This window comes from Harmonia axyridis, chromosome 7 (genome assembly GCF_914767665.1).
Source record: "Harmonia axyridis chromosome 7, icHarAxyr1.1, whole genome shotgun sequence".
NCBI classification, from domain to species: domain Eukaryota; kingdom Metazoa; phylum Arthropoda; class Insecta; order Coleoptera; family Coccinellidae; genus Harmonia; species Harmonia axyridis.
In genome coordinates, this window is record NC_059507.1 from 959078 (window position 1) to 986054 (window position 26977).

At 38.2% G+C, this 26977-nt stretch overlaps 1 protein-coding gene across 1 annotated transcript in view; it reads left to right on the forward strand.

Moving 5' to 3' along the window:
- The first annotated feature begins 669 nt into the window (after positions 1-669).
- The window catches only part of LOC123683869 (protein kibra), a 62423-nt gene continuing 36115 nt past the window's right edge, over positions 670-26977 (forward strand). The window contains exons 1-2 of the mRNA XM_045622832.1: positions 670-985; positions 22160-22269. Coding sequence (XP_045478788.1) covers positions 858-985; positions 22160-22269 — 238 coding nt within the window. The 5' untranslated portion in view covers positions 670-857. The remainder of the gene's footprint in view (positions 986-22159; positions 22270-26977) is intronic.

Sequence of the window (26977 nt, forward strand, 5' to 3'; positions counted from 1 at the left end):
GTCGATATACGTCCACAAATGTTGGAAAAATTCATCGAAAATTGGACATCCAGATTGGACTACATTCGAGCCGTGGAGGTCAAATGCCAGAAATCATATTCAAAATGTAATGCCACAAGATTATCTTGCGGATAAATAAAATTCGTGTCAATCGAATAATCCATCGTTATTTTATTGCAATTTAGAGTTCTATAGCTCTAAAAAAAACACCCTTTATGTCAAATTGCACCCTTTAGAAGTGAGAATGAACCTCTTTGAAGCCATCCCAGATACCGGAGTTCATTAGAACGCTGGAACTAGAGGGCGAGCTGTAAACTACCATGACTAATGGCAAGAATAACTTTGATGGGCGACACAATAGACCATAAGGACGTGGTGCAAACAAACCCTCCTCAAATCTATTCACCTGTCTATTATTTATCTCTTTCTGAACTAATTCTCTATGTTTGTACCTGAGGAACCTCTATGGTCATCACATCATCTCCATATCCAATCACAATTGATGGATAAAGATCAAGAATTTCGATTCTAAATCGCGTTAACAACCCTATTCTATGGGCTGTTGCTGCATTAGATAATGACCGCGAGTCCGGATCTGACTAATTGATCAAATGAACAAACATTAGATGATAATCCGTCTCTGGCCCCGCATTTGCTGTGGTTCACTCACGTCTTACTAGCTTCGTACTTCAGTCAGTCGCATTCCATTCCTCTGGCTACGGTATTCGATTGGTTAAAACAGTGACGTCACCTATGGAACTGCTCATGATAATATGGTATTCAACATGGCTGTGCATTTAGTGTTCTGTGTTGTGTGTGTTAGTTAAAGTGGGTTTATATGAATTTTTTAACGGATAATGCCTCGAAAACGGAACGGTGAGATACCTTTACCAGAAGGTTGGGACTATGGCCAGGATTACGATGGCAAAATCTATTTCATAGACCATATTTCGAAGAAAACAACTTGGATAGATCCTAGAGACAGGTAGGTTCATTGCTTTCAATAACATTCAACATATCAATCAACTCATACAGACTAATTCTTGGGAATTTGTTCACTTTACATGTATGAGAATTAGAATATGTAGTTCTTGGACTAAGTCTATGTACAACGTTCAAATCTCATTCCAGAACTGGGACTGAGCTAAATTTATCACGAATTCCTTCTGACTTGGAATCCCGAATTCTTAGAATTCCTATGTTATTGGCGGTCAAATGACCTTATTCGATTTTTAACAGCTGGCCTAACCTATAACTGTCAAATCGTTGATATTCAACCCTAACAAATATACCAAATTCCCAAAACTGTAAAACATACTCTAAACGTTGTTTATTTTGCCTCTTTCAATTACAATTGCTAAAAATTATAATGTAATGTGCTGCCACCGTTCAGAAAATATGCACAGTTCTGGGAAAATGTAATATTTCATGGTTCGTTGTTTCTAAATATACGAGAGTACAACTACTTTATGTATTATTTATACATTTTATGTACCATTTAAACTTTCTGTTGAGATATGGCATTTGCGTAATGCATCGTCTTTATTTTTTTGTCGAATATTCCTAGGAAGTTACTCAACGTTCTCAAATGTTGAATTTGTGCGAAGTTATTTTGAGATCAGCAAATATCTGAGACGGCATGCAATTCTTGAGGCAGACAAGAATATACATATTAATTTCTGTTTTCGTAATAGTGTGGCTGGATTTTATTCGTGTCGGCGAAAGGAAGAATAGGTTTTCTGAATGATCTCTTCTTGTTGGGAAAATGGAACTTCCGCATTCTTAGTTAGATAAGTTCCTCTGGAAACTTGCCTTGTAAGTGTAGTTCAAAGAAATGAGTAGATTTATTGAACTTAACTATTAGAAAACTGTGAAGTATTCATCCTTTAGGTTGGTATATGTATTTTTCATAATTATTGCAGGTTTTTGAGTTATAATATTCCAAGGTCAAGGATTGACGAAACATCTTATTTGTTTAACGTTGTAAAGGGTGTTTTTTTTTAGAGCTATAGAACTTTAAATTGCAATAAAACAACGATGGATTATTCGATTGAAATGAATTTTATTTATCCGCAAGATAATCTTGTGGCATTACATTTTAAATATGATTTCTGGCATATGACCGCCACGGCTGGCTCGGATGTAGTCCAATCTGGACGTCCAATTTTCGATGACTTTTTCCAACGTTTGTGGCCGTATATCGGCAATAACACGGCGAATGTTGTCTTCCAAATGGTCAAGGGTTTGTGGCTTATCCGCATAGACCAATGACTTTACATAGCCCCACAGAAAGTAGTCTAACGGTGTTAGATCACAAGATCTTGGAGGCCAATTCACAGGTCCAAAACGTGAAATTAGGCGGTAACCAAACGTGTCTTTCAATAAATCGATTGTGGCACGAGCTGTGTGACATGTTGCGCCGTCTTGTTGGAACCACAGCTCCTGGACATCATGGTTGTTCAATTCAGGAATGAAAAAGTTAGTAATCATGGCTGTATACCGATCACCATTGACTGTAACGTTCTGGCCATCATCGTTTTTGAAGAAGTACGGACCAATGATTCCACCAGCCCATAAAGCGCACCAAACAGCCAGTTTTTCTGGATGTAACGGTGTTTCGACATACACTTGAGGATTAGCTCCACTCCAAATGCGGCAGTTTTGTTTGTTGACGTAGCCATTCAACCAGAAGTGCGCTTCATCGCTAATGGACGTAGTGCGCGATACTTATTCCGCACAGAACCATTATTTTCGAAATAAAATTGCACTATTTACAAGCGTTGTTCAGGCGTGAGTCTATTCATGATGAATTGCCAAACCAAACTGAGAATAAATCACTTGACAGCTGTTAAATCGTTCGCCGTCTTGAAAAGTAATGCCAACTTAAAGTTATATACCTCGAAAAAATACACCCTTTATTTTTGATTCTCGCCTTATGTTTGTTATTTTCTTAGTTTTTGAGGTTGAAGTACTTATTTAATTGTTGAAATTTTCTAAAACGTATGAATTTACATCTTTAATACCTCTACGTTGTGGCGCAGTGTAGGATCAAATAAAATAAAGTTGGTATAGTTTCTTTTTTTATTTTTATGTTCTTTATTTTGTTGGATTTGTCTACGAACTGAATGGCAAACATTCCAAGAACATTTCCAGAACCTAATAGCTATTTATTTAACAGTTTTACACTGTTTCTGCTACCGATACGAAAGCCGAATATATGCTGAATCCTCTGGCATGAGATATGGAGCTCTTTTTGAAATCTTTCGAGTTTTGGGTTGATTTATTTTCGTGTTGGTACGTTATTCGGCGAAAATGCCAATAAAACAGCGAACCGATGACACAGTTCATGCCGATTTATCTGAAGTATGTCGTTATCTTTCATTGGAAGGCATTGATTTGTATACAACCGATATGCCTCTCGAACAGAGGAATTTTCTTTATCTCAGGAATGTCTATCGATATAAAAGTTCCATCTCCTTGGCAACGCAACTCCCAAAAACAAAATACCGATCGGAATATCTTGCGGATGCCTTTCGCAACGGAGCCAAAAATCTCGTGTGGCCCGCAGAAATAAATAAAGCATTTATCCTCTACCCAGCCCAACTCGGAACGTAAATAAACTTATAAAAGCATTCTGGATTGGCGTAATGTGTCGCCAAGCTGTCTATGACTTCGTCTATCTAGTCTAGTCAAGGCTTGGAATATGGTCGAGGCGGATAAAATGAAAAATTATGTGCAGGGTGGGCAAATTTCGATGTTTTAGCACTACAACTTTCAAACCTGAAGAGATAGACAAAATCTGATACCCTATTCTCGGTCTCTTTTTCTGAGAAACTAACAAGGGTAGTATTCATTTTTGGTCACCTACTTTTGTTTTCGAGATATAAGCGAAAGTTGGAAAAATGGCGATATCGAAAAACATTTATATCTCCGCTAATACTGATGATAGAGCTCTGAAATTAAAACATTATACAGACACTTTTTTACGTAGAATCCAGTGGTGTGCTCGTATTTTCAAAAGGGTTTTTGATTACGAAGTTATGACCCAAAGTTATGTTTTTTAAATGGGAACACTAGCTTTTTGTGCCATTTTTTGAAAGCTTAATTTTTCCTGATTTCAAAAATATATAACATCGTATGATTCGTATCAATATAAATAATAGAAAATGGCCAAAAACGTTTCTTCACCTATAAGAGTCTCAATATTTCTATGGTTTAAACTGTTGATGAGCACAGAAAAATATAGCTTTCTATAACAAGAGCAGTGTCTTTCCGTTAATCTGATTATTTCTATGCTTTTCACTAATTTCTACAACATTTTTTTTTTCAATCGCTTATAACTCGAAAACAAAAGATGGTGGCTAAAAATGAATACTAGCCTTGTTAGTTTCTCTGAAAAAGAGACCGAGAATGGGGTATCAGATTTTGTCTATCTCCTCTGGTTTAAAAGTTGTAGTGCTAAAACATCGAAATTTGCCCACCCTGTACATACAGGGTGGTGTAATTGGGACGTACTTTTTTGGAAATGAAGGTGTTGCTCAAATCGTCAATTACATCGCTATAGCCAAATGATTATGGTTTTTTTTTGGCTTGAAATTGTGGAATAGGAATTGGAAGAGATGTCGTTCCAGCAAGATGGTGCAACAAGCCACACAGTACGACTTGTTTTGGCTCTAACAGACTAATTGAAAAGTCCCCGGTCTACCATAGTAAAGCACATTTTTTTTATGGCAAAATTCGATTTTATTATTCAACATAGTTGCCTTCGAGGGCGATACAGCGATTATAGCGATCTTCCAACTTTTTGATACCATTTTTCTAGTACGATTTGTCTTTCGCTTCAAAATAGGCCTCAGTTTCGGCGATTATTTCTTCATTGACGCTAAATTTCTTTCCAGCGAGCATTCTTTTGAGGTCTGAGAACATGAAAAAGTCGCTGGGGGTCATATCTGGCGAATACGGTGGATACAGAAGCAATTCGAAGCTCAATTCATGCAATTTTGCCATTGTGTTCATTGATTTGTGACACGTCGCATTGTCATGATGGAACAGCACCTTTTTTTCTTCAAAAGGGACCGATTTTTAATGATTTCATCCTTTAAACGATCCAATAACGCTATATATAAATCACTGTTGATGGTCTGGCCCTTTTGGAGGTAATCAATGAATATTATACCTTGCGCATCCCAGAATACTGATGCCATAACCTTGCCAGCTGACTGTTGTGTTTTTCCTCGCTTTGGATTCGGTTCATCGTGTGCAGTCCACTCAGCTGACTGTCGATTGGACTCCGGAGTGAAATGATGGAGCCATGTCTCATCCATTGTCACATATCGACCCAAAAATTCAGGTTTATTGCACTTAAACAGCCTCAAACACTGCTAGATTCATTAACACAATTGGCCTTATAAATGAGTTCGGACAACACAAAATGAATAACACTTTGGAATTTTATCAAGAACACGTGCGGTTTCTTTCAAAACGTATAACCCCCGTATTGTGGGAAGCGTGTATATCATATCTGAAATTTCTCACCTCGTCGAAGAGAAAGTAGTATGCATCACTTTTTATCGGATCTGAGATTAGAGGTGTCAATATCAGTGAACTGGGAAAGAAGTCTACGCAGCAATGAATCTCTCGATACACGTTGCTGCATTCCTTGTACAGGGTGTTCTCGAATGAGAGATTCTTCGGATAGTTTTGAGGAAAAAATCTTATAAACATGGAGGCGGCAAAAGCTTTGTTGAAGTTTGATTATAGGTCGATTATTTTTCAATAGAATCTTCCCTTCACAAGTACTTTAACTTAAATTTTGCGTAGATATTTCAATTTGAAGTTTTCATCATGTGATGCTAATTTTGTCATTCAAAATCTACAGGGTGATATTTAATCATTCACGAATATTCGTACATGAGAAAGCTGTGTGCAAAATGGAGCCACGCAAGCTCACAATCGACTAAAAGTAACAACGTGTTAATGATTCTGAGCAGAGTTTGAAGATGTTTAAGTGTAATAAACCCGAATTTTTGTGTCGATATGTAACAATGTATGAAACATGGCTCCATCATTTCACTCCGGAGTCCAATCGACAGTCAGCTGAGTGGACTGCACACGATGAACCGAATCCAAAGCGAGGAAAAACACAACAGTTAGCTGGCAAGTTTATGGCATCAGTATCCGGGATGCGCAAGGTATAATATTCATTGATTACCTCCAAAAGGGGCAGAAAATCAACAGCGATTATTATATAGCGTTATTGGATCGTTTGAATGATGAAATCGTTAAAAAACGGCCCCATTTGAAGAAAAATAGGTGCTGTTTCATCAAGACAATGCGCCGTGTCACGAATCAATGAAAACAATGGCAAAATTGCATGAATTGGGCTTCGTATTGCTTCTGCATCCACCGTATTCGCCAGATCTGGCCTCCAGCGACTTTTTCCTGTTCTCAGACCTCAAAAGAATGCTCGAAAGAAAGAAATTTAGCGCCAATGAAGAAGTAATCGCCGAAAATGAGGCCTATTTTGAAGCGAAAGACAAATCGTACTAGAAAAATGGTATAGAAAAGTTGTAAGATCGCTATAATCGCTGTATCGCCATAGAAAGCAACTATGTTGAATAACAAAATCGAATTTTGCCAAAAAAAATGTGTTTGGCCTGTTAACTCCAATCCTGCTCGATTATTTCTAAGTGGATCTATTTCCCGAAAAAAAAATCGACAAGTCCTGATATCATCATCACCAATTAGGAAATTTTTCTTCAGATCGGGAAGCTGACTCAGCGTTCAGCTATTTCCCAGATGAAACCGAGCCTTATCGTCGATATCCAAACAAAGAGATTACCGAATACACCCATGCGTTTGGCATCGGAGTGAGTAAAAAAAAAATGAGATCTACACAGTGACTCACTTAGTAAACAATGGACACGCGAGTAGCTTTGATCCTATAGGTGGACGAGTCGGGTGTGTGGGATGGCCTACGCTCATATATTTGTGATCAGTCTCTCTTGTGTGACCTCAAAAATTGCTAGATAAACCGACAGCCATGATGGATGGCTACGATTTGGCCAGGGGCGTCGATAGGGGAATTTGCAGCAAGGATTTAGTCAGTTTTTCGAAATCAATTGTGACGGTAAAATAAAAGCCGAATTTCGATCAATAATTGTGTAGGGTGTTTTTTTTCGAGGTGTATAACTTTAAGTTGGCATTATTGTTCAAGATGGCGACCGATTTAACAGCTGTCAAGTGATTTATTCTCAGTTTGGTTTGGCAATTCATCATGAATAGACTCACGCCTGAACAACGCTTGCAAATAGTGCAATTTTATTTCGAAAATAATGGTTCTGTGCGGAATACGTATTGCGCACTACGTCCATTAGCGATGAAGCGCATTTCTGGTTGAATGGCTACGTCAACAAACAACACTGCCGCATTTGAAGTGAAGCTAATCCTCAAGTGTATGTCGAAACACCGTTACATCCAGAAAAACTAACTGTTTGGTGCGCTTTATGGGCTGGTGGAATCATTGGTCCGTACTTCTTCAAAAAAGATGATGGCCAGAACGTTACAGTCAATGGTAATCGGTATAGAGCCATGATTACTAACTTTTTCATTCCTGAATTGAACAACCATGATGTCCAGGAGCTGTGGTTTCAACAAGACGGCGCAACATGTCACACAGCTCGTGCCACAATCGATTTATTGAAAGACACGTTAGGTGACCGCCTGATTTCACGTTTTGGACCTGTGAATTGGCTTCCAAGATCTTGTGATTCAACACCGCTAGACTACTTTCTGTGGGCTATGTAAAGTCATTGGTCTATGCGGATAAGCCACAAACCCTTGACCATTTGGAAGACAACATTCGCCGTGTTATTGCCGATATACGGCAACAAACGTTGGGAAAAGTCATCGAAAATTGGACGTCCAGATTGGACTATATCCGAGCCAGCCGTGGCGGTCATATGCCAGAAATCATATTTAAAATGTAATGCCACAAGATTATATTGTGGATAAATAAAATTCATGTCAATCGAATTATCCATCGTTGTTTTATTGCAATTTAAAGTTCTATAGCTCTAAAAAAACACCCTTTATATGTATTATTGCATCACCTGAAGATGAAAAAAAAATTTTGTGAATTGAGTGTATGTATCGTTATATAAATGAGTTCTCCAAAATTTCAGCTATGTAACTTATTTTTTTTCTTTCTATAATTCGCAAGGTCTGTCGAAAAAACGCCCCGTATACAAACATATTTTATTCTTTCAACGCTAAGCAGACATTCCACGTTTCATTTCTCAATCTGAACGATGCAGAATTAGGATGTGATTTCATTCTTCCGATGAGTGTGCCTATTGGTAGTTCTTGAAATTTTGACCGTGATGTTTTTATTCTGGTGAATCACGTCTTTTCAAGCGTTCCTGCTGCATGAATTGGATCTGAATCATCTGACCCTTGACGTTCACGCTGAGCATTTTCTAGAAACAGTGGTCTGTCTGTTCCTGCATCGGAATGTACACCACGAAAAATGACTCAAACTTGGATTCTCTTTGTGTAGGATGCTTGATAGAAGAACATCTGTGAAATTCTAAAGCAGAATTGTCGACTTTGGGGCTAGGAGAATCCAGGAATTTTTTCATTTTTTCCAAATGATTTTTGAAAAGCCTCTCCATCCATTTTTTAGAGCTATAGAACTTTAAATTGCAATAAAGCAACGATGGATTATTCGATTGACATGAATTTTATTTATCCGCAAGATAATCTTGTGGCATTACATTTTAAATATGTTTTCTGGCATATGACCGTCACGGCTGGCTCGGATGTAGTCCAATCTGGACGTCCAATTTTCGATGACTTTTTCCAACATTTGTGGTCGTATATCGGCAATAACACGGCGAATGTTCTCTTCCAAATGGTCAAGGGTTTGTGGCTTATCCGCATAGACCAATGACTTCACATAGCTCCACAGAAAGTAGTCTAGCAGTGTTAAATCACAAGATCTTGGAGGCCAATTCACAGGTCCAAAAAGTGAAATTAGGCTTTCACCAAACTTGTCTTTCGATAAATCGATTGTGGCACGAGCTGTGTGCCAAGTTGCGCCGTTTTGTTGGAACCGCAGCTCCTGGACATCATGGTTGTTCAATACAGAAATGAAAAAGTTAGTAATCATGGCTCTATACCGATCACCATTGACTGTAACGTTCTGGCCATCATCGTTTTTGAAGAATGATTCCACCAGCCCATAAAGCGCACTAAACAGTCAGTTTTTCTGGATGTAACGGTGTTTCGACATACACTTGAGGATTAGCTTCACTTCAAATGCGGCAGTTTTGTTTGTTGACGTAGCCATTCAACCAGAAGTGCGCTTCATCGCTAAACAAAATAAAATGGACGTAGTGCGCGATATGTATTCCGCACAGAACCATTATTTTCGAAATGAAATTGCACTATTTGCAAGCGTTGTTCAGGCATGAGTCTATTCATGATGAATTGCCAAACCAAACTGAGAATAAACCACTTGACAGCTGTTAAATCGGTCGCCATCTTGAACAGTAATGCCAACTTAAAGTTATATACCTCGAAAAAAAACACCCGATTCAAGAATTATCGTTTCACTATTTTTTTAATCTTACTTCTGTTCAAACTTTTCTGAGACCCATGAGAGGAAGTCGTTCGAGCAGAAATCATTAAACATTCTTCGACGACTCCTTCGAACGGACATTAGACGTGAATTAGGTGTTATAATAGAGCATTTAAATCATTTCAGAAATCAATAAATATGCTAATTCGATTCGACGCCACTGTGGCAGATGTAAATGGATTCATTTCATAGGAAATAAATTTGTTCGATTAAGGTCCATGTTAATTTTACATTGGCCAAACGAACGTTACTGGTCACACCTCTGCGCGACTTCCATATTCGAAAACCATGGGAATTTCAGAAAGGAAATATTCCATCAATTCTCACGCTCTCAGCGCCAACTCGATATGCGAAAGGTCCAGTTATAAATCTCTTGACGGAGCGGTTGAAATCTACTTTTGGATGATGAAAGAACAATGCGTATTTCTCGCTTTGTCTTATTAATTTCTCTATGTCGCGTAAAATACATTTCGTAACTTCGAAAATCCGTTTATCATTTTACTAGATGTGATGTAGATTGAAATTTTCGAAAAAATTTTGTCCATTTTCGCTATGCTCTTGTATATCGATGGAGCAAGATACTGATCTGAATTTCTAGTATGTTATATAGGGTGTTTTCTTCGAGGTATATAACTTTAAGTTGGCATTACTGTTCAAGATGGCGACCCATTTAACAGCTGTCAAGTGATTTATTCTCAGTTTGGTTTGACAATTCATCATGAATAGACTCACGCCTGAACGACGCTTGCAAATAGTGCAATTTTATTTAGAAAATAATGGTTCTGTGCGGAATACGTATCGCGCACTACGTCCATTTTATTTTGTTTAGCGATGAAGCGCACTTCTGGTTGAATGGCTACGTCAACAAACAAAACTGCCGCTTCTGGAGTGAAGCTAATCCTCAAGTGTATGTCGAAACACCGTTACATCCAGAAAAACTGACTGTTAGGTGCGCTTTATGGGCTGGTGGAATCATTGGTCCGTACTTCTTCAAAAACGATGATGGCCAGAACGTTACAGTCAATGGTGATAGGTATAGAGCCATGATTACTAACTTTTTCATTCCTGAATTGAACAACCATGATGTCCAAGAGCTGTGGTTCCAACAAGACGGCGCAACATGTCACATAGCTCGTGCCACAATCGATTTATTGAAAGACATGTTTGGTGACCGCCTAATTTCACGTTTTGGACCTGTGAATTGGCCTCCAAGACCTTGTGATTTAACACCGCTCGACTACTTTCTGTGGGGCTATGTAAAGTCCTTGGCCTATGCGGATAAGCCACAAACCCTTGACCATTTGGAAGACAACATTCGCCGTGTTACTGCCGATATACGGCCACAAATTTCGGAAAAAGTCATCGAAAATTGGACGTCCAGATTGGACTACATCCGAGCCAGCCGTCGCGGTCTTATGCCAGAAATCATATTTAAAATGTGACGCCACAAGATTATCTTTCGGATAAATAAAATTCATGTCAATCGAATAATCCATCGTTGTTTTATTGCAATTTAAAATTCTATAGCTCTAAAAAAACACCCTTTATATATAGTTCGTAAGGCATTACATACTAACACTCGATTCCGGGATTAGTAGTTCCTCGTTGCGGAGAATCTTCAGCTTCACGGTGGCTTAGTGGTTAGAGCACTGGACTAGTTATTCGGAGGTTGCGGGTTCGAGTCCCGCTCGAGGAGGTACTTTTTCCTGAATTGAAATTTTCTCTGCACGCCAAATTTGCGATGTATTCGTTCCAGGTCCGTCCTAATACTCCTAATATTGTCAACCGCCTTGTTCTCGTACGAGCATTCCCCATATACGTCCTTCCCCCATTGTCCTCCAGGTGGGAGGGGCGGAGGGTTCTGTCGTTATGGATGAAACGCTTATTGCTCGGCCGTACTTGAAGTTTTACGATTTCCTCAGTCCGCGTAGAGAACAATACATTCCAATATCGGGTTTCCAAAGGACGTTGGTTAATGGCTGAAATCAAAAACCCCATAAAATTTGTTTTGTTCCGCTGACATCTGACCTAGCGCTCAACTGAAGGTCATTCGCGTTCATTGCAACCTGAGGCTGCGTTCCAACCCGCGCGCCACTTCTGCATACTCGGCCATTGCTGGCAATTATTATGAGGCATTGTGTTGATGCGTTTGCGGTTTTCCGATCTGAACTGGCAGTTGGCAGAACTGCACGCTAGGGTCACGGGGGAAATATTCGGATATTTTGACGAGAATTTTCGTAAGTAATTGCACAAGTGCATCAAAATAACCGATAATTTTGTATGACAGCGTGTCATGCCTTCGGTGTCGGGCTCTTTCTCCAAAAATGAAAATGACCGAATGCAGTTTTTCAAAGAATATTTCCCTCCTGTCAAATATTCTATGTATATGGAGAACAATTATCGAAAATTACAGCGATAATTGCATTGTAGGAAGCGAAACTGCACTGCGATAATTGTCCTGTTCATAGATGCATAGTTTCTATGCATCTTACACAGTTCGAATCTATGGCAATTCCATTCTACATCAGTTTGACAAGTGATGTAACAGTTTATTCGGGAAATATTCCCCCGAATTACACTCGTGCATCAAAATGACCGGATAATTTCGCATTCCAGCGAATTTTTGACAGGAGGGAAATATTCGTAGGTAATGTCATAAGTGCGTTTCTGAAGAGTGTATCTTCACATTTTTACCAATGGCGTAGTTTTTACTTGTCAAATGTCAAAATATGACAGCACCAAAAGTGGCATCTATCCAGATAGCAGTCTATTCAAAATGTAATCTTTTATAATCTCTATTAGTGATGACGTCACACACCGCCATTTTTGGTCCTCCTGACAGGGTTCGGAATCCAAACAAACAAATTGTCATTCAAATTAGTACGTTGTCGTTGAAGAAATTGGCTTATTTTCATAAATAAGGTTATTTAAGGAACGATTTCACTATTAATTAATGCCAGTAAGTTCGAACTTGAAGTTCAACTAATAAACACGGCTTTTTACAAAATCTGGGGAATGATACAGGATTCAAACTTACTGGTATTAACCTCGTTCCTTCTGTCTATCAATTAATACTGGAATCGTTCCTCAAATACTCTTATTAATAATAATAATAATAATAATATTTCTTTATTTCAAATGATTTGTAGTTACATAACATAAACTATACAAATTAAGTGAAATGACGTCACAATTTAAGTTTTACATTGTTCTTTCAAAATATTCCTGGAGACTATAAGGTTCTAATTGAATAAGTAGATTTTTCACCTTGATTTGGAATTTTTTATATTGTGAAATGCTTTTTATCTCGTTTGGTAGTTTATTGAAAGCTCTTATAGTCATGTAGGTTGGACTTTTTTCAGTTAATGTTAATCTATGTGTTGGGAAAGTTATGTCTAGAGTTCTTGTATTATATGAATTCATATTTTCGCTTGTGAATTTGCTCCTATTTTTATGTAAAAACATTAAACATTCGAACAAGTAAAGACCATACACTGTTAGAATATTTTTTGATCTAAATCTTCCTCTGCATGATTCCCTAAATCCCAATTTGTATATTATCCGAATTGCTCTCTTCTGTAGTAAAAATATTCTTTCCAGATTTTCATTTGTTCCCCAGAAAATGATTCCATATTTGTAGGTGGCTTCAAAGTTCCCAAAATATACTACTCTTAAGGTGTTCTCATTCATATACTATACTCGGTGATTGATCTCAGTGCATAACAATTTTTGCTTAATCTTTTTGATATTATTTCTGTGTGTTGACGCCAATTCAGAAATTGATCGATGTAAACGCCAAGAAACTTGACATATTCCGATAGTTGAAAATTATTATTCGATAAGGTTACTGAATCTGACTTTTGTTTCTGTGATCTGTTTGTATCAAAAAGAATAAGTTTAGTTTTATTTTCATTGAGGATCAAATTGTTTTGGTCAAACCATGACTTTGATTTTAAGAAAATTTGGTTTGCTCGTCTTGTTAGTTCTTCAAATTCTTCTGCACCAGTTAATAAATTTGTGTCATCAACGAAATTGACTATGCTACCTTCATTATCTTGGATTATGTTACCTAGATCATTAAGATATACTAGGAACAGTAGGGTACTAATGACACTTCCTTGATCAATTCCTATGGTTCTCTTTAATAGATTTGATTTAGTCTGGATATTGTTTTGTGTGATGGAAACTCTCTGCTTTCTGTTGGAAATATAGGACTTGAGCCATTTGTTTGTATTTCCTCTAATACCATATAATTCCAATTTCCTAAGAAGATGTTCTCTGTTCAGTGAGTCATAGGCCTTAGAAAGGTCGAGGAATATACCTAAAGCCATATTCCTGTTTTCTAGTAATTCCAAAACATATTGTACAAACTGAAATATTGCTGTTTGTGTAGAACGTCCATGCAGGTATCCATGTTGAGTGTGGGAAAACAGATTATTTTCCTTGAAAAATTCCATCAATCAATCAATCAATTATTTATGAAAATAAGCCAATTCCTTCAACGTCCCGTACTAATTTGAATGACAATTTATTTGTTTGGATTCCGAACACTGACAGGAGAACCAAAAATGGCGGTGTGTGACGTCACACTAATAGAGCGTATTGGAAAACTCTCTTTTGCTTATTTCATTCGTTGCGAAATCTCTGAAAAAATAAATTGAGTTCTCAACTTAATTCTTTCATTTTGGTGTATTATTCCCCATAATAAACCTTTAGAAACAGTCATGAACAAAATTCTAGGAAATACTGAACTATTCTGTAAATTTGCAGTGTTTTTATCTCAAAAAATTCAAAATAACGAACCTAACAAAATTGAATTTATCAACGAGTGCGCTTGAAGAACATTCGATTAGCTCTTATCAGTAATTCTTGATATTCCTCTTATTCAAGTACACTCGAAGAGATAAAATTCCTTGAATATTTAATTCCATTTCGACGTAATATCTACAGATTACGAATGACCAATCAGCTTTTAAATATTTCCCTGTTTATTTATATTCGCTTAATAATAACTTCATATTATAATGAAGTTCATATTAATGAATAATAGATATACGTTCTTATACTGGTGTTTATACAAGGTGGTCCACACCAATTGGTACAGGCTTTTCAGGAAAACGAAGAGAATTTTACTTTGAGAAATCTCAGTGAAGTTCCATTTTTTTCTCTCAAAAAATTGAGGGCAATAAATAAAGGGTGCTTTTTTTAGAGCTATAGAACTTTAAATTGCAATAAAACAATGATGGATTATTCGATTGACATGCATTTTATTTATCCGCAAGATAATCTTGTGGCATTACATTTTAAATATGATTTCTGGCATATGACCGCCACGGCTGGCTCGGCTGTAGTCCAATCTGGACGTCCAATTTTCGATGACTTTTTCCAACATTTGTGGCCGTATATCGGCAATAACACGGCGAATGTTGTCTTCCAAATGGTCAAGGGTTTGTGGCTTATCCGCATAGACCAATGCCTTAACATAGCCTCACAGATAGTAGTCTAGCGGTGTTAAATCACAAGATCTTGGAGGCCAATTCACAGGTCCAAAACGTGAAATTGGGCGGTCACCAAACGTGTCTTTCAATGAATCGATTGTGCCACGAGCTGTGTGACATGTTGCGCCGTCTTGTTGGAACCACAGCTCCTGGACATCATGGTTGTTCAATTCAGGAATGAAAAAGTTAGTAATCATGGCTCTATACTGTAACGTTCTGGCCATCATCGTTTTTGAAGAAGTACGGACCAATGATTCCACCAGCCCATAAAGCGCACCAAACAGACAGTTTTTCTGGATGTAACGGTGTTTCGACATACACTTGAGGATAAGCTTCACTCCAAATGCGGCAGTTTTGTTTGTTGACGTAGCCATTCAACCAGAAGTGCGCTTCATCGCTTAATAACATAAAATGGACGTAGTGCGCACAGAACCATTATTTTCGAAATAAAATTGCACTATTTGCAAACTTTGTTCAGGCGTGAGTCTATTCATGATGAATTGCCAAACCAAACTGAGAATGAATCACTTGACAGCTGTTAAATCGGTCGCCATCTTGAACAGTAATGCCAACTTAAAGTTATATACCTCGAAAACAACACCCGTTATAACACCCTGTAGATTTGCATTCAAAATTAGCATATCGCATGACGAAAACTTCAAATTGGAATATCTATGCCAAATTAGAGTTGAATATCTTGTGAAGGAAAAGTGCTATGAGTAAAAAACTTGTAATGAACATCAAACTTCAACACCCTGTATCTCGAAAACAAAGCGGTTACGGGCCCATGTTCATATGACTTTTTTTTCTCAAAACGATCCGAGGAATCTATAATTTCCGTTATACTCTAAACCCTGTATTTGCAGGAATCGCATCATCCATTGTACGGTCTCAGCAGGAGAAATTCCTGCAAAACAATGAGCATGGTGTATCGTTAATTGGATTATTTCATAGCCGAGGAATTTTGGACGTTTCACCTCGTTGAACACCGTCGGACGCAGGCGAATTGTAAATCAACTTGCATAAAATAAAACGTTTTACGATTTCATCCCACATATCTCAGGTTCACGCCTATCTGCTATCCTTTTATCATACCTAATGATATTAAAACGCAACATTATTCCCGATATAGGTACACACACACCGGTCGACCTTGTGCAAGCTATTAACCTACGTAAAAGAATAATGAAATACCAATGTTGTTAGTAATACTTTTTTGTATTTAATGTAATGTGACGGAACCTGAGCCAAAATTGGACAGGACAATCCAAATGGATTGAAAGTAAAGCAGAAAATTGATAACTTCAAACAATTAAGCATGTGTAGATAGATCTCAGTGTTGGAAGAGGAAATGTGAACGGGGCATCATACATTTCAACGTATGATACAAGAGCATATTAGGCTAAGTCCACGGTTTGATGCAAAGATGGTGGTGCTTGTATTAAATCCGTATGATTTTTAGTTAGTACCAACCTTCGAAGGATACGTGTCAAAATTTGACAGCAGTCCGACCATTAGTTTGTCAGATATTGCGGTGTGAGTGTAGCTACTTTTGTTATTTGAAAAAAGAATTTTGTGTGCTGATAAAATATTGCTTTTTGGAGGGAATAAATACAGTTGAAGCAGAATCTTGGCTTGATGAAGAGTTTTCAGGGTCTGCACCAAGGAAATCAACCATTATTGATTGGCATGCTAAGTTTAAACGTAGTGAAATGAGCACCGAGGACGGCGAACGCAGTGGACGCCCAAAGGAGGCTGTCACCGACGAAAAAATCAAAAAAGTTCACAAAATAATTTTGAATGACGCTAAAGTGAAGTTGATCGAAGATATCATCTGAACATGTAGATTATATCATTCACGAATATTTGTACATGAGAAAGCTGTGTGCAAAATGGATGCCGCGCGAGCTCACAATCGATCAAAAGCAACAACGTGTTAATGATTCTGAGCAGTGTTTAAAGCTGTTTGAGTGCAATAAACCTGAAATTTGCGTCGATATGTGATAATGGATGAAACATGGCTCCATCATTTCACTCCGGAGTCCAATCGCCAGTCAGCTGAGTGGACTGCACACGATGAACCAAATACAAAGCAAGGAAAAACACAACAGTCAGCTGGCAAGGTTATGGCATTAGTATTCTGGTATGCGCAAGGTATAATATTCAATGATTACATCCAAAAGGGCCAGACCATCAACAGCGATTATTATATAGCGTTATTGGATCGTTTAATGGATGAAATCGTTAAAAAAACGGCCCCATTTGAAGAAAAAAAGGTGCTGTTTCATCAAGACAATGCGCCGTGTCACGAATCAATGAAAACAATGACAAAATTGCATGAATTGAGCTTCGAATTGCATCTACATCCACCGTATTCGCCAGATCTGCCCCCCGGCGACTTTTTCCTGTTCTCAGACCTCAAATGAATGCTCGCTGAAAAGAAATTTAGCGCCAATGAAGAAGTAATTGCCGAAACTGAGTCCTATTTTGAAGCGAAAGACAAATCGTACTAGAAAAATGGTATCGAAAAGTTGGAAGATCGCTGTATCGCCCTCGAAGGCAACTATGTTGAATAATAAAATCGAATTTTGCCAAAAAATGTGTTTTACTATGGTAGACCGAGAACTTTCCAATTGTTACAACGTTTCAGACTATAACCGATTGTTTGACCAAAAAGAATTCCTGGTAAGGATTCAAAGCAACGTAATAAAAAAGTAACAATATAATGAATTCTACCACCGTTCTATCGCATCTGGCAACGACGCCTTTGTCAAGTTATGACAGCCCCGTGCACCAGTTGATCATGATAGCTGTCTGTAGTAGAGAAGGCTGACCGTCACCGCATTCCTATCGTGGCTGCATTTCTTTCGACCGTGTCTTGCCGTCTCTGTCGGTCTAGCATCATTCCACTGTATTAGCGGTGTGAAAAACATTAGGCGCCTTTTTACATCTGATCCGATGGAAGCGAAATCGCGAACGCCTAGTACACATAATACCTTTCGTATTTTGCCGTTGACCTAGCAAATTCAGTAGGGATTCTGTACGGTAGCAGATTGTGGTGGACCGTATTTTAGGATTTTATCCTTCAAACACGCTATAAATTTTCAATTTCGTCGTCGATTTGCGGGGTTGCCGGGTCCTAAGGTTTTGGCGGGGTCCCCGGTCTTCCATAGTAAAACACATTTTTTTGTCAAAATTAGATTTTATTATTCAACATAGTTGCCTTCGAGGGCGATACAGCGATTATAGAGATCTTACAACTTTTCTATAACATTTTTGTAGTACGATTTGTCTTTCGCTTCAAAATGGACCTCAGTTTCGGCGATTACTTCTTCATTGGCGCTAAATTTCTTTCCAGCGAACATTCTTTTGAAGTCTGAGAACGGGAAAAAGTCGCTGGGGGCCAAATCTGGCGAGTACGGTGGATGCAGAAACAATTCGAAGCCCACTTCATGCAATTTTGCCATTGTTTTCATTGATTTTTGAGACGAGGCATTGTCTTGGTGAAACAGCACCTTATTTTTCTTCAAATGGCGTTTTTTAACGATTTCGTCCTTTAAAGGATCCAATAACGCTATATAATAATCGCTGTTGATGGTCTGGACCTTTTGGAGGTGATCAATGAATATTATACCTTGTGCATCCCAGAATACTGATGCCATAACCTTGCCAGCTGACTGTTGTGTTGTTCCTCTCTTTGGATTCGGTTCATCGTGTGCAGTCCACTCAACTGACTGTCGATTGGACTCCGGAGTGAAATGATGGAGCCATGTTTCATCCATTGTCACATATCGACGCAAAAATTCAGGTTTATTCCACTCAAACTTCAAACACTGCTCAGAATCATTAACACGTTGTTGCTTTTGATCGATTGTGAGCTCGCGTGGCTCCCATTTTGCACACAGTTTTCTCATGTACAAATATTCGTGAATGATATAATCTACATGTTCAGATGATATCTTCACGTCTGCTATCTCGATCTACTTCACTTTACGGTCATTCAAAATTATTTTGTGAGTTTTTTTCATTTTTTCGTCGGTGACAACCTATTTTGGTCGTCCACTGCATTCGCCGTCTTCGATGCTCATTTCAGCGTTTAAACTTAGCGTACCAATCAATTGATTTTCCTGGTGCAATATTCCATTAGCACACTAAATTGTTTTTTTTTCCATTTTTTTCTCAAATAACAAAAGTAGCTACACTCACATCGCGATATCTCACAAACTAATGGTCGGACTGCTGTCAAATTTTGACACGTACCATTTGAAGGTTGTTACTAACTAAAAATCATATGGATTTAATACTAGCACCGCCATCTGTGCATCAGGCCGGGGACTTTTCAATTGGCCTAATACAGGTCCATCAATTCTTCTTATTAGCACTGATTTTGATATAAAACGATTTGATAATTTTCAAAAGTTGCTGAAGCATGTATCTGTCCACGATTTAATAATAACCAAATGAACCCAAATGACATAAGAAATGTCAAAAAATAATACAGTGTTGCCATCATAACCATCTCAATTCCTATTGGAAAACCTTATATTAAATTCTAGCGTTAAATTCTGAATGGTTTTCTCATTGCGTAACAGCCAGAAAAACAGCTTTCTGGTTTTTTCTTGCACATAAACGGAATTCAGCTGGAATGATCCACAAGCATGCAACGCGTTTCCTATACAGAAAACAAAAAAAAATGCAAGAGAATGTGCTTTCAGTTCACACTCCTTATACATACGAATTCTAATATGGCAGTATTATCGCTGTACGGCAATATTTCATATTCCGAAAAAAAATGAATCAGCCCGTTTCCCGCCAACTATGTTGATTGAAATTGATGGAATGATTGAATGCCGAACTGAATCGCGCGGTATAAGGCGAAACGACAAATTGCAAGAATATTTCCCGTCTCCAGGCAGGTTTTTCAGCTCGAAATTATCATTGAATTATTAATTAATGGGATGCAATGAGTTATCTAGTCGTCAAGATCTATTTGAGAAAGATAACACGCCTCGGCGATCGGACGTATTTTTGCCATAGATAACATTCTTTCACTTTTATCGGTAGAGGATGCTGCGTTTATTTTTAACCCTGCCTCGTTTATCAATTCGCGTTGTTTTTCTCTTCCAGTTTCATAACAGGTTTCCTCCTCTGGTAAAGAGAGAATATCGACCTCGGGAGTTGATTCAGAAAGGATGTTCTATTGGGTTTTTGAGATTTGAACACGCTGTTGTTGTATAGGGGCACGTTGTGTTCCTGAATTGGGGGTACAAACGAAAATGACAGGTTAATTGCATCATTTTATGAAAAAAATGTCCTATGAAGATTGGCCCTCAAACGCTTTGTTTTCGAGATACAGGGTGTTGAAGTTTGTTTTTTTTTTCAAGTTTTTTCTCATAGCATCTGCACTTCACAAGATACTCATCTAATTTTTGGCCCCCCTGAAGCGCCGTTTATGCTTTCTATGATTTCTTGGATAATTTTACGAAAAAAAAGTCCTATACACATAGGCCTGTTAATGTTTTGTTGTCGAGATAGAGGGTGTGGAAGTTTGATTCTTTATCAGGTTTTTTTTCTCATTGCATCTTCCCTTCACAAGATATTAAACTTGATTTTGGTACAGATATTCCCATTTGAAGTTTTGATCATGTGTTATGCAAATTTTGAATGCAAATCTACAGAGTGATATTTTTTTTGGAACTGTGACCACTTCTTTCCGTCAAAACTTTTTTTTTTGGTGGACCACTGGTAGTTCAGAGAAATGTAAAAAGAAACTCTGGTAAAACCACTTTATCATATCTCTCGTTGTATTACGGCCGTTTGTCTTTCAATGCTCGGCTCAAACGGATTAATTGCGTTTGATAACGATCGACTGTGATTGTTTCAGTCGGTTTTAACAACTCATAATACACTACGCCGAGCTGGTCCCACCCAATACTGATCATGACTTTGGAACCGTGAATATTCGGTTTGGCCGTCGACGTGGAAGCATGGCCGAGATATCCCCATGATTTTCTGCACTTGGGATTATCGTAATGAACCCATTTCTCGTCTTCAGTAACAATGCGATGCAGATATCTCTTCCGTCTTTGTCTTGCAAGCAGCTGTTCATAAGCAAATAAACGCCGTTCAACATATCTCGGCTTCAACTCGTACGGCACCCAATTTCCTTGTATTTGAATCATTCCAATGACTTTCAGGCGTTTTGAAATGGCTTGTTGTGTCACTCCCAAAGATCCTGCTAATTCTTGTTGCGTTTGGCACGAATCTTGATCAAGAAATGTCTGCAATTGTGCAACCTTCTCTTTTCCACTACCATGCTGGTCTTCGACGTCAAGTAATGCTCTTTTTGTAGTTTTGTTGTATCTGCTTCCGATTTCGAGAAAAACATTTCAAACAATTCTCTAGTAATCCTCAGGAAAATCCAAATTATTTTAAAGATCCAAATATTAAGTTATGATGAATAGACTAATATCAAGTTTTTTTACCCCATTTTTAGCGAAGATCAATAAAGATTCGATAAACTGTTATAATCATCACAAAAAAGTAGGACTACAAGAAACACCCTGTATATCGAAAACAAAGCATTTGCTGGCCCATGTTTATAGGATTTTTTTTCTTAAAATCACCCAAGAAATCTCTCATTTTCCTTTGCATCTCCAATTTGGACACACCCTGTAGAATACTGTTAAGGTTTACACAGAAAGAAGAAGAATTCATATGTGGTTCAACTCAATGATTACTCGCACCATGCTCTCACCTCTAGCGAGTGCTCAGTGAAATTACATCAAGCAAAGAAGTGATCAAATACAAACATCTTTATGGTCCTTCGAGCCGGATAAAATCATAAAAAAATAGGAAATCTTCATTTAGATCAACTAATCGACAACAATGACAAGCAAGCCGTATGAATAAATTAACGAGCACCCAAAAGCTCCCGATCTGGACTTGGGATTTTTCTAGAATTTTTTTCTTCTAAAAATTAATCAGCTACCTTCGATTGAGTCATAATTTTTTTTTGCAGGTTCACAAAGCCACAAACGTTTGCAGACTGCAGGGGGAACGAATTACCTTTAGGATGGGAAGAAGCGTATGACAAACAAATAGGACCATATTACATAAACCACATGACACGTAAGTTGAAGCCGTTATTGCAATATATCATCACTTGAGTAGATGTTTATGCGGTCTGCTGTAATTTGAGATGCTGATAAAAACCGATAGATTGTGTATTTGTCTGAATAGTTTTGAACCGATGCGTTCTTGTAGATTTACTGGTTGGAGATTTTTAAGGTGGTCCTTGTCCAGTATCTTATTCAGGTTTTGGTGAAATAAGTTTGATGTTACTTAGGGAAAAAATCGAAAATAATTACAGGAGTTCTTTGTTCTTTAGCCATTACGAGGGATTTTGCAACTTGTGTTTTTTTTCGAGGTATATAACTTCAATGTGGCATTACTGTTCAAGATGGCGACCAATTTGACAGCTGTCAAGTGATTTATTCTCAGTTTAGTTTGGAAATTCATCATGAATAGACTCACGCCTGAACAACGCTTGCAAATAGTGCAATTTTATTTCGAAAATAATGGTTCTATGCGGAATACGTATCGCGCACTACGTCCATTTTATTTTGTTTAGCGATGAAGCGCACTTCTGGTTGAATGGCTACGTCAACAAACAAAACTGCCGCATTTGGAGTGAAGCTAATCCTCAAGTGTATGTCGAAACACCGTTACATCCAGAAAAAATGACTGTTTGGTGCGCTTTATGGGCTGGTGGAATCATTGGTCCGTACTTCTTCAAAAACGATGATGGCCAGAACGTTACAGTCAATGGTGATCGGTATAGAGCCATGATTACTAACTTTTCCATTCCTGAATTGAACAACCATGATGTCCAGGAGCTGTGGTTCCAACAAGGCGCAACATGTCACACAGCTCGTGCCACAATCGATTTATAGATTTGGTGACCGCCTAATTTCACGTCTTGGACCTGTGAATTAGCCTCCAAGGTCTTGTGATTCAACACCGCTAGTCTACTTTCTGTGGGGCTATGTAAAGTCATTGGTCTATGCGGATAAGCAACAAACCCTTGACCATTTGGAAGACAACATTTGCCGTATTATTGCCGATAAGTACTATAACTTTATATAAAAGAACCTTTAGTTTGAATCATTGCCTCAAACTAGATTAACAACTCGATGATCTAGTCTTTATTTTTTATTCAGCAATATTGCATCACATCTTTTAAACTTGGTAGTAATCAGAAAAAAGTATTATGACACTGGCAGTGCCATCTGTGCGCCAGGTGCGGTACTTTATACTTGTCGTGGTGGAAGAAAATTACAGATCATCGTTCCAAAACCCAAATTGTCCGCAACATTGTTGCATTTAGGGTAGTCGGGCACGTCCGAATTGGGCGCATCTCTCTCATACCTGCAATCAAATCGAGGAAGAATTCCAGTCGCCCCGTAATCATCTGCGATCCATCTACCGGGCGAATGCCCAGCATCCGGCATCTGAAGATTAAAACGTAATTATAGCGTGTTTTCATTAAGTATTCCGGTCCGCGCCAAATGAGTACAATATGTTCGACGTTTCGGAATAGCGTAACTTCTTAATAGCTTGGCGCCAGAGTGTCCCAGGTACTGTTAGGCTTCGACAAAATTATCCTTTTCGCCGTTTGTGTGTAGCCTGGCGACCTATAGAAACGTAAATTAAAAAAGAGAGACTCCATTCTGTTCGTTTTCATCTCAGAAGGATGCTTTGTATGGAGAGTACTAAAGGGTGTTTTTTTTTAGAGCTATAGAACTTTAAATTGCAATAAAACAACGATGGATTATTCGATTGACATGAATTTTATTTATCCGCAAGATAATCTTGTGGCATTACATTTTAAATATGATTTCTGGCATATGGCCGCCACGGCTGGCTCGGATGTAGTCCAATCTGGACGTCCAATTGTCGATGACTTTTTCCAACTTTTGTGGCCGTATATCGACAATAAAACGGCGAATGTTGTCTTCCAAATGGTCGAGGGTTTGTGGCTTATCCGCATAGACCAATGACTTTACATAGCCCCACAGAAAGTAGTCTAGCGGTGTTAAATCACAAGATTTTGGAGGCCAATTCACAGGTTCAAAACGTGAAATTAGGGGGTCACCAAGTCCAAACGTGTCTTTCAATAAATCGATTGTGGCACGAGCTGTGTGACATGTTGCGCCGTCTTGTTGGAACCACAGCTCCTGGACATCATGGTTGTTCAATTCAGGAATGAAAAACTTAGTAATCATGGCTCTATACCGATCACCATTGACTGTAACGTTCTGGCCATCATCGTTTTTGAAGAAGTACGGACCAATGATTCCACCAGCCCATAAAGCGCACCAAACAGTCAGTTTTTCTGGATGTAACGGTGTTTCGACATACACTTGAGGATTAGCTTCACACCAAATGCGGCAGTTTTGTTTGTTGACGTAGCCATTCAACCAGAAGTGCCCTTCATCGCTAAACAAAATAAAATGGACGTAGTGCGCGATACGTATTCCGCACAGAACCATTATTTTCGAAATAAAATTGCACTATTTGCAAGCGTTGTTCAGGCGTGAGTCTATTCATGATGAATTACCAAACCAAACCGAGAATAAATCACTTGACAGCTGTTGAATCGATCGCCATCTAGAACAGTAATGTCAATTTGAAGTTATATACCTCGAAAAAAAAAACACCCGTTAGAAAAAAGTTTGGGTGGACGTTGGCCAACTCGGCAAGGTGTAATTGATTTGTCGTTTCCTCATTTAAGGTTCTTCCTCGATAAATCTTAAAGTATTCATTTTAGGTATATGGTTTGCTTAAGTAACCCAACTATTTTTCTACGTAGAATCGACTGAAATAATAAAAATATGGGTCCCAATTTGAAAATCTTGAGTTTTGATGAATTTGAGTTGTCCAAGTTGATCTTCTTATGAACACCCTGTACATTTTTGTTCCAAACCGCAAACAGTCTTATAATACTACGTATTTGCAGAATCGAACAAAAAAATTTTTTTTTTCGAAGAAAGCTTATTCTGCCGAAAAATTCCAAAAAATGTGAGTCCCCCTCGCCACAATTTTTTTCATAAGAATCCCTATAACTCGTAAAGCGTTGAGTTTTTACCCAAGGTATGGCATATTGCCGAAATTTTCGTCAAAAAAGCTATCTAATGATATAATAATATACTGAAGTGCCATTTGAAATAAGGAAGTAGTAGTCTGTTTCCGGTACAACCGGAAGTTGTAGAGATCTGAAAATATTTCAGGGAGAAAGACCATTGCCTCAAACTCCAATACGCAAATTTTCAGCTCAAAATTATGATTAGTTTCATTATCACACCACATTTTCCAGATTTACTGGCAGTAGAAAAAAAAATCGATTTATTAACGATTTGACTAGTTGGCACAAGCTGTCGAATCAATTAGCGCTAAGCCAATAGTCTAACGAATGTTTGCATTGAAAATTCCTCGGCGTTCTTCTGTTGATGTTAAAAAAATGCTGGCGCCACTGTATAAACATTGAATTACGTGCAAAATTCCTGAAGTGGACGTTCTTGTCTAAGCCAGTTTGAAGCGTTTAACGGATTTTTCGTCTTTCGAAACCTGGAATCGTATGAAAATGTATACAGAATTTTTCTGTAAAGATTTCATTTTGATATAAAAAAAAAGGGAAATCAATGAATGATTATTAGGCCAATTGAAAGTGAAATCTTGGCTTGATGAAGAGTTTTCGGGGTCTGCACCAGGAAAATCAACCAGCATTGATAGGTATGCTAAGTTTAAACGTGGTGAAATGAGCACCGCTGACGGCGAACGCAGTGGACGACCAAAAGAGGCTGTCACCAACGAAAAAATCGAAAAAGTTCACAAAATAATTTTGAATGACCGTAAAGTGAAGTTGATCGAGGTAGCAAACATTGTGAAGATATCATCTGAACGTGTACATCATATCATTCACGAATATTTGTACAGCTGTGTGCAAAATAGGTGCCGCGCGAGCTCACAATCGATCAAACGCAACAAAGTGTTAATGATTCTGAGCAGTGTTTGAAGCTGTTTAAGTGCAATAAACCTGAATTTTTGCGTCGATATGTGACAACGGATTAAACATGGCTCCATCATTTCACTTCGGAGTCCAATCGACAGTCAGCTGAGTGGACTGCACACGATGAACCGAATCCAAAGCGAGGAAAAACACAACAGTCAGCTGGCAAGGATATGGCATCAGTATTCTGGGATGCGCAAGGTATTATATTCGTTGATTACCTCCAAAAGGGCCAGACCATCAACAGCGATTATTATATAGCGTTATTGGATAGTTTAAAGGATGAAATCGTTAAAAAACCACCCCATAGGAAGAAAAAAGGTGCTGTTTCATCAAGGCAATGTGCCGTGTCAAAAATCAATGAAAACAATGGCGAAATTGAATGAATTGGGCTTCGAATTGCTTTTGCATCCACCGTATTCGCCAGATCTGGCCCCCAGCGACTTTTTCCTGTTCTCAGAGCTCAAAAGAATGCTCGCTGGAAAGAAATTTAGCGCCAATGAAGAAGTAATCGCCGAAACTGAGGCCTATTTTGAAGCGAAAGACAAATCGTACTACAAAAATGGTATAGAAAATTTGGAAGATCGCTATAATCGCTGTATAGCCCTCGATGGCAACTGTGTTGAATAATAAAATCGAATTTCGCCAAAAAAATGTGTTTTACTATGGTAGACCGGGGACTTTTCAATTGGCCTGTTATTCTGAACTTGTAAAAGCCTTCAATTATACAAAATACAGCGTAAAGTCGTTTGTGGAATGCAGAATTCC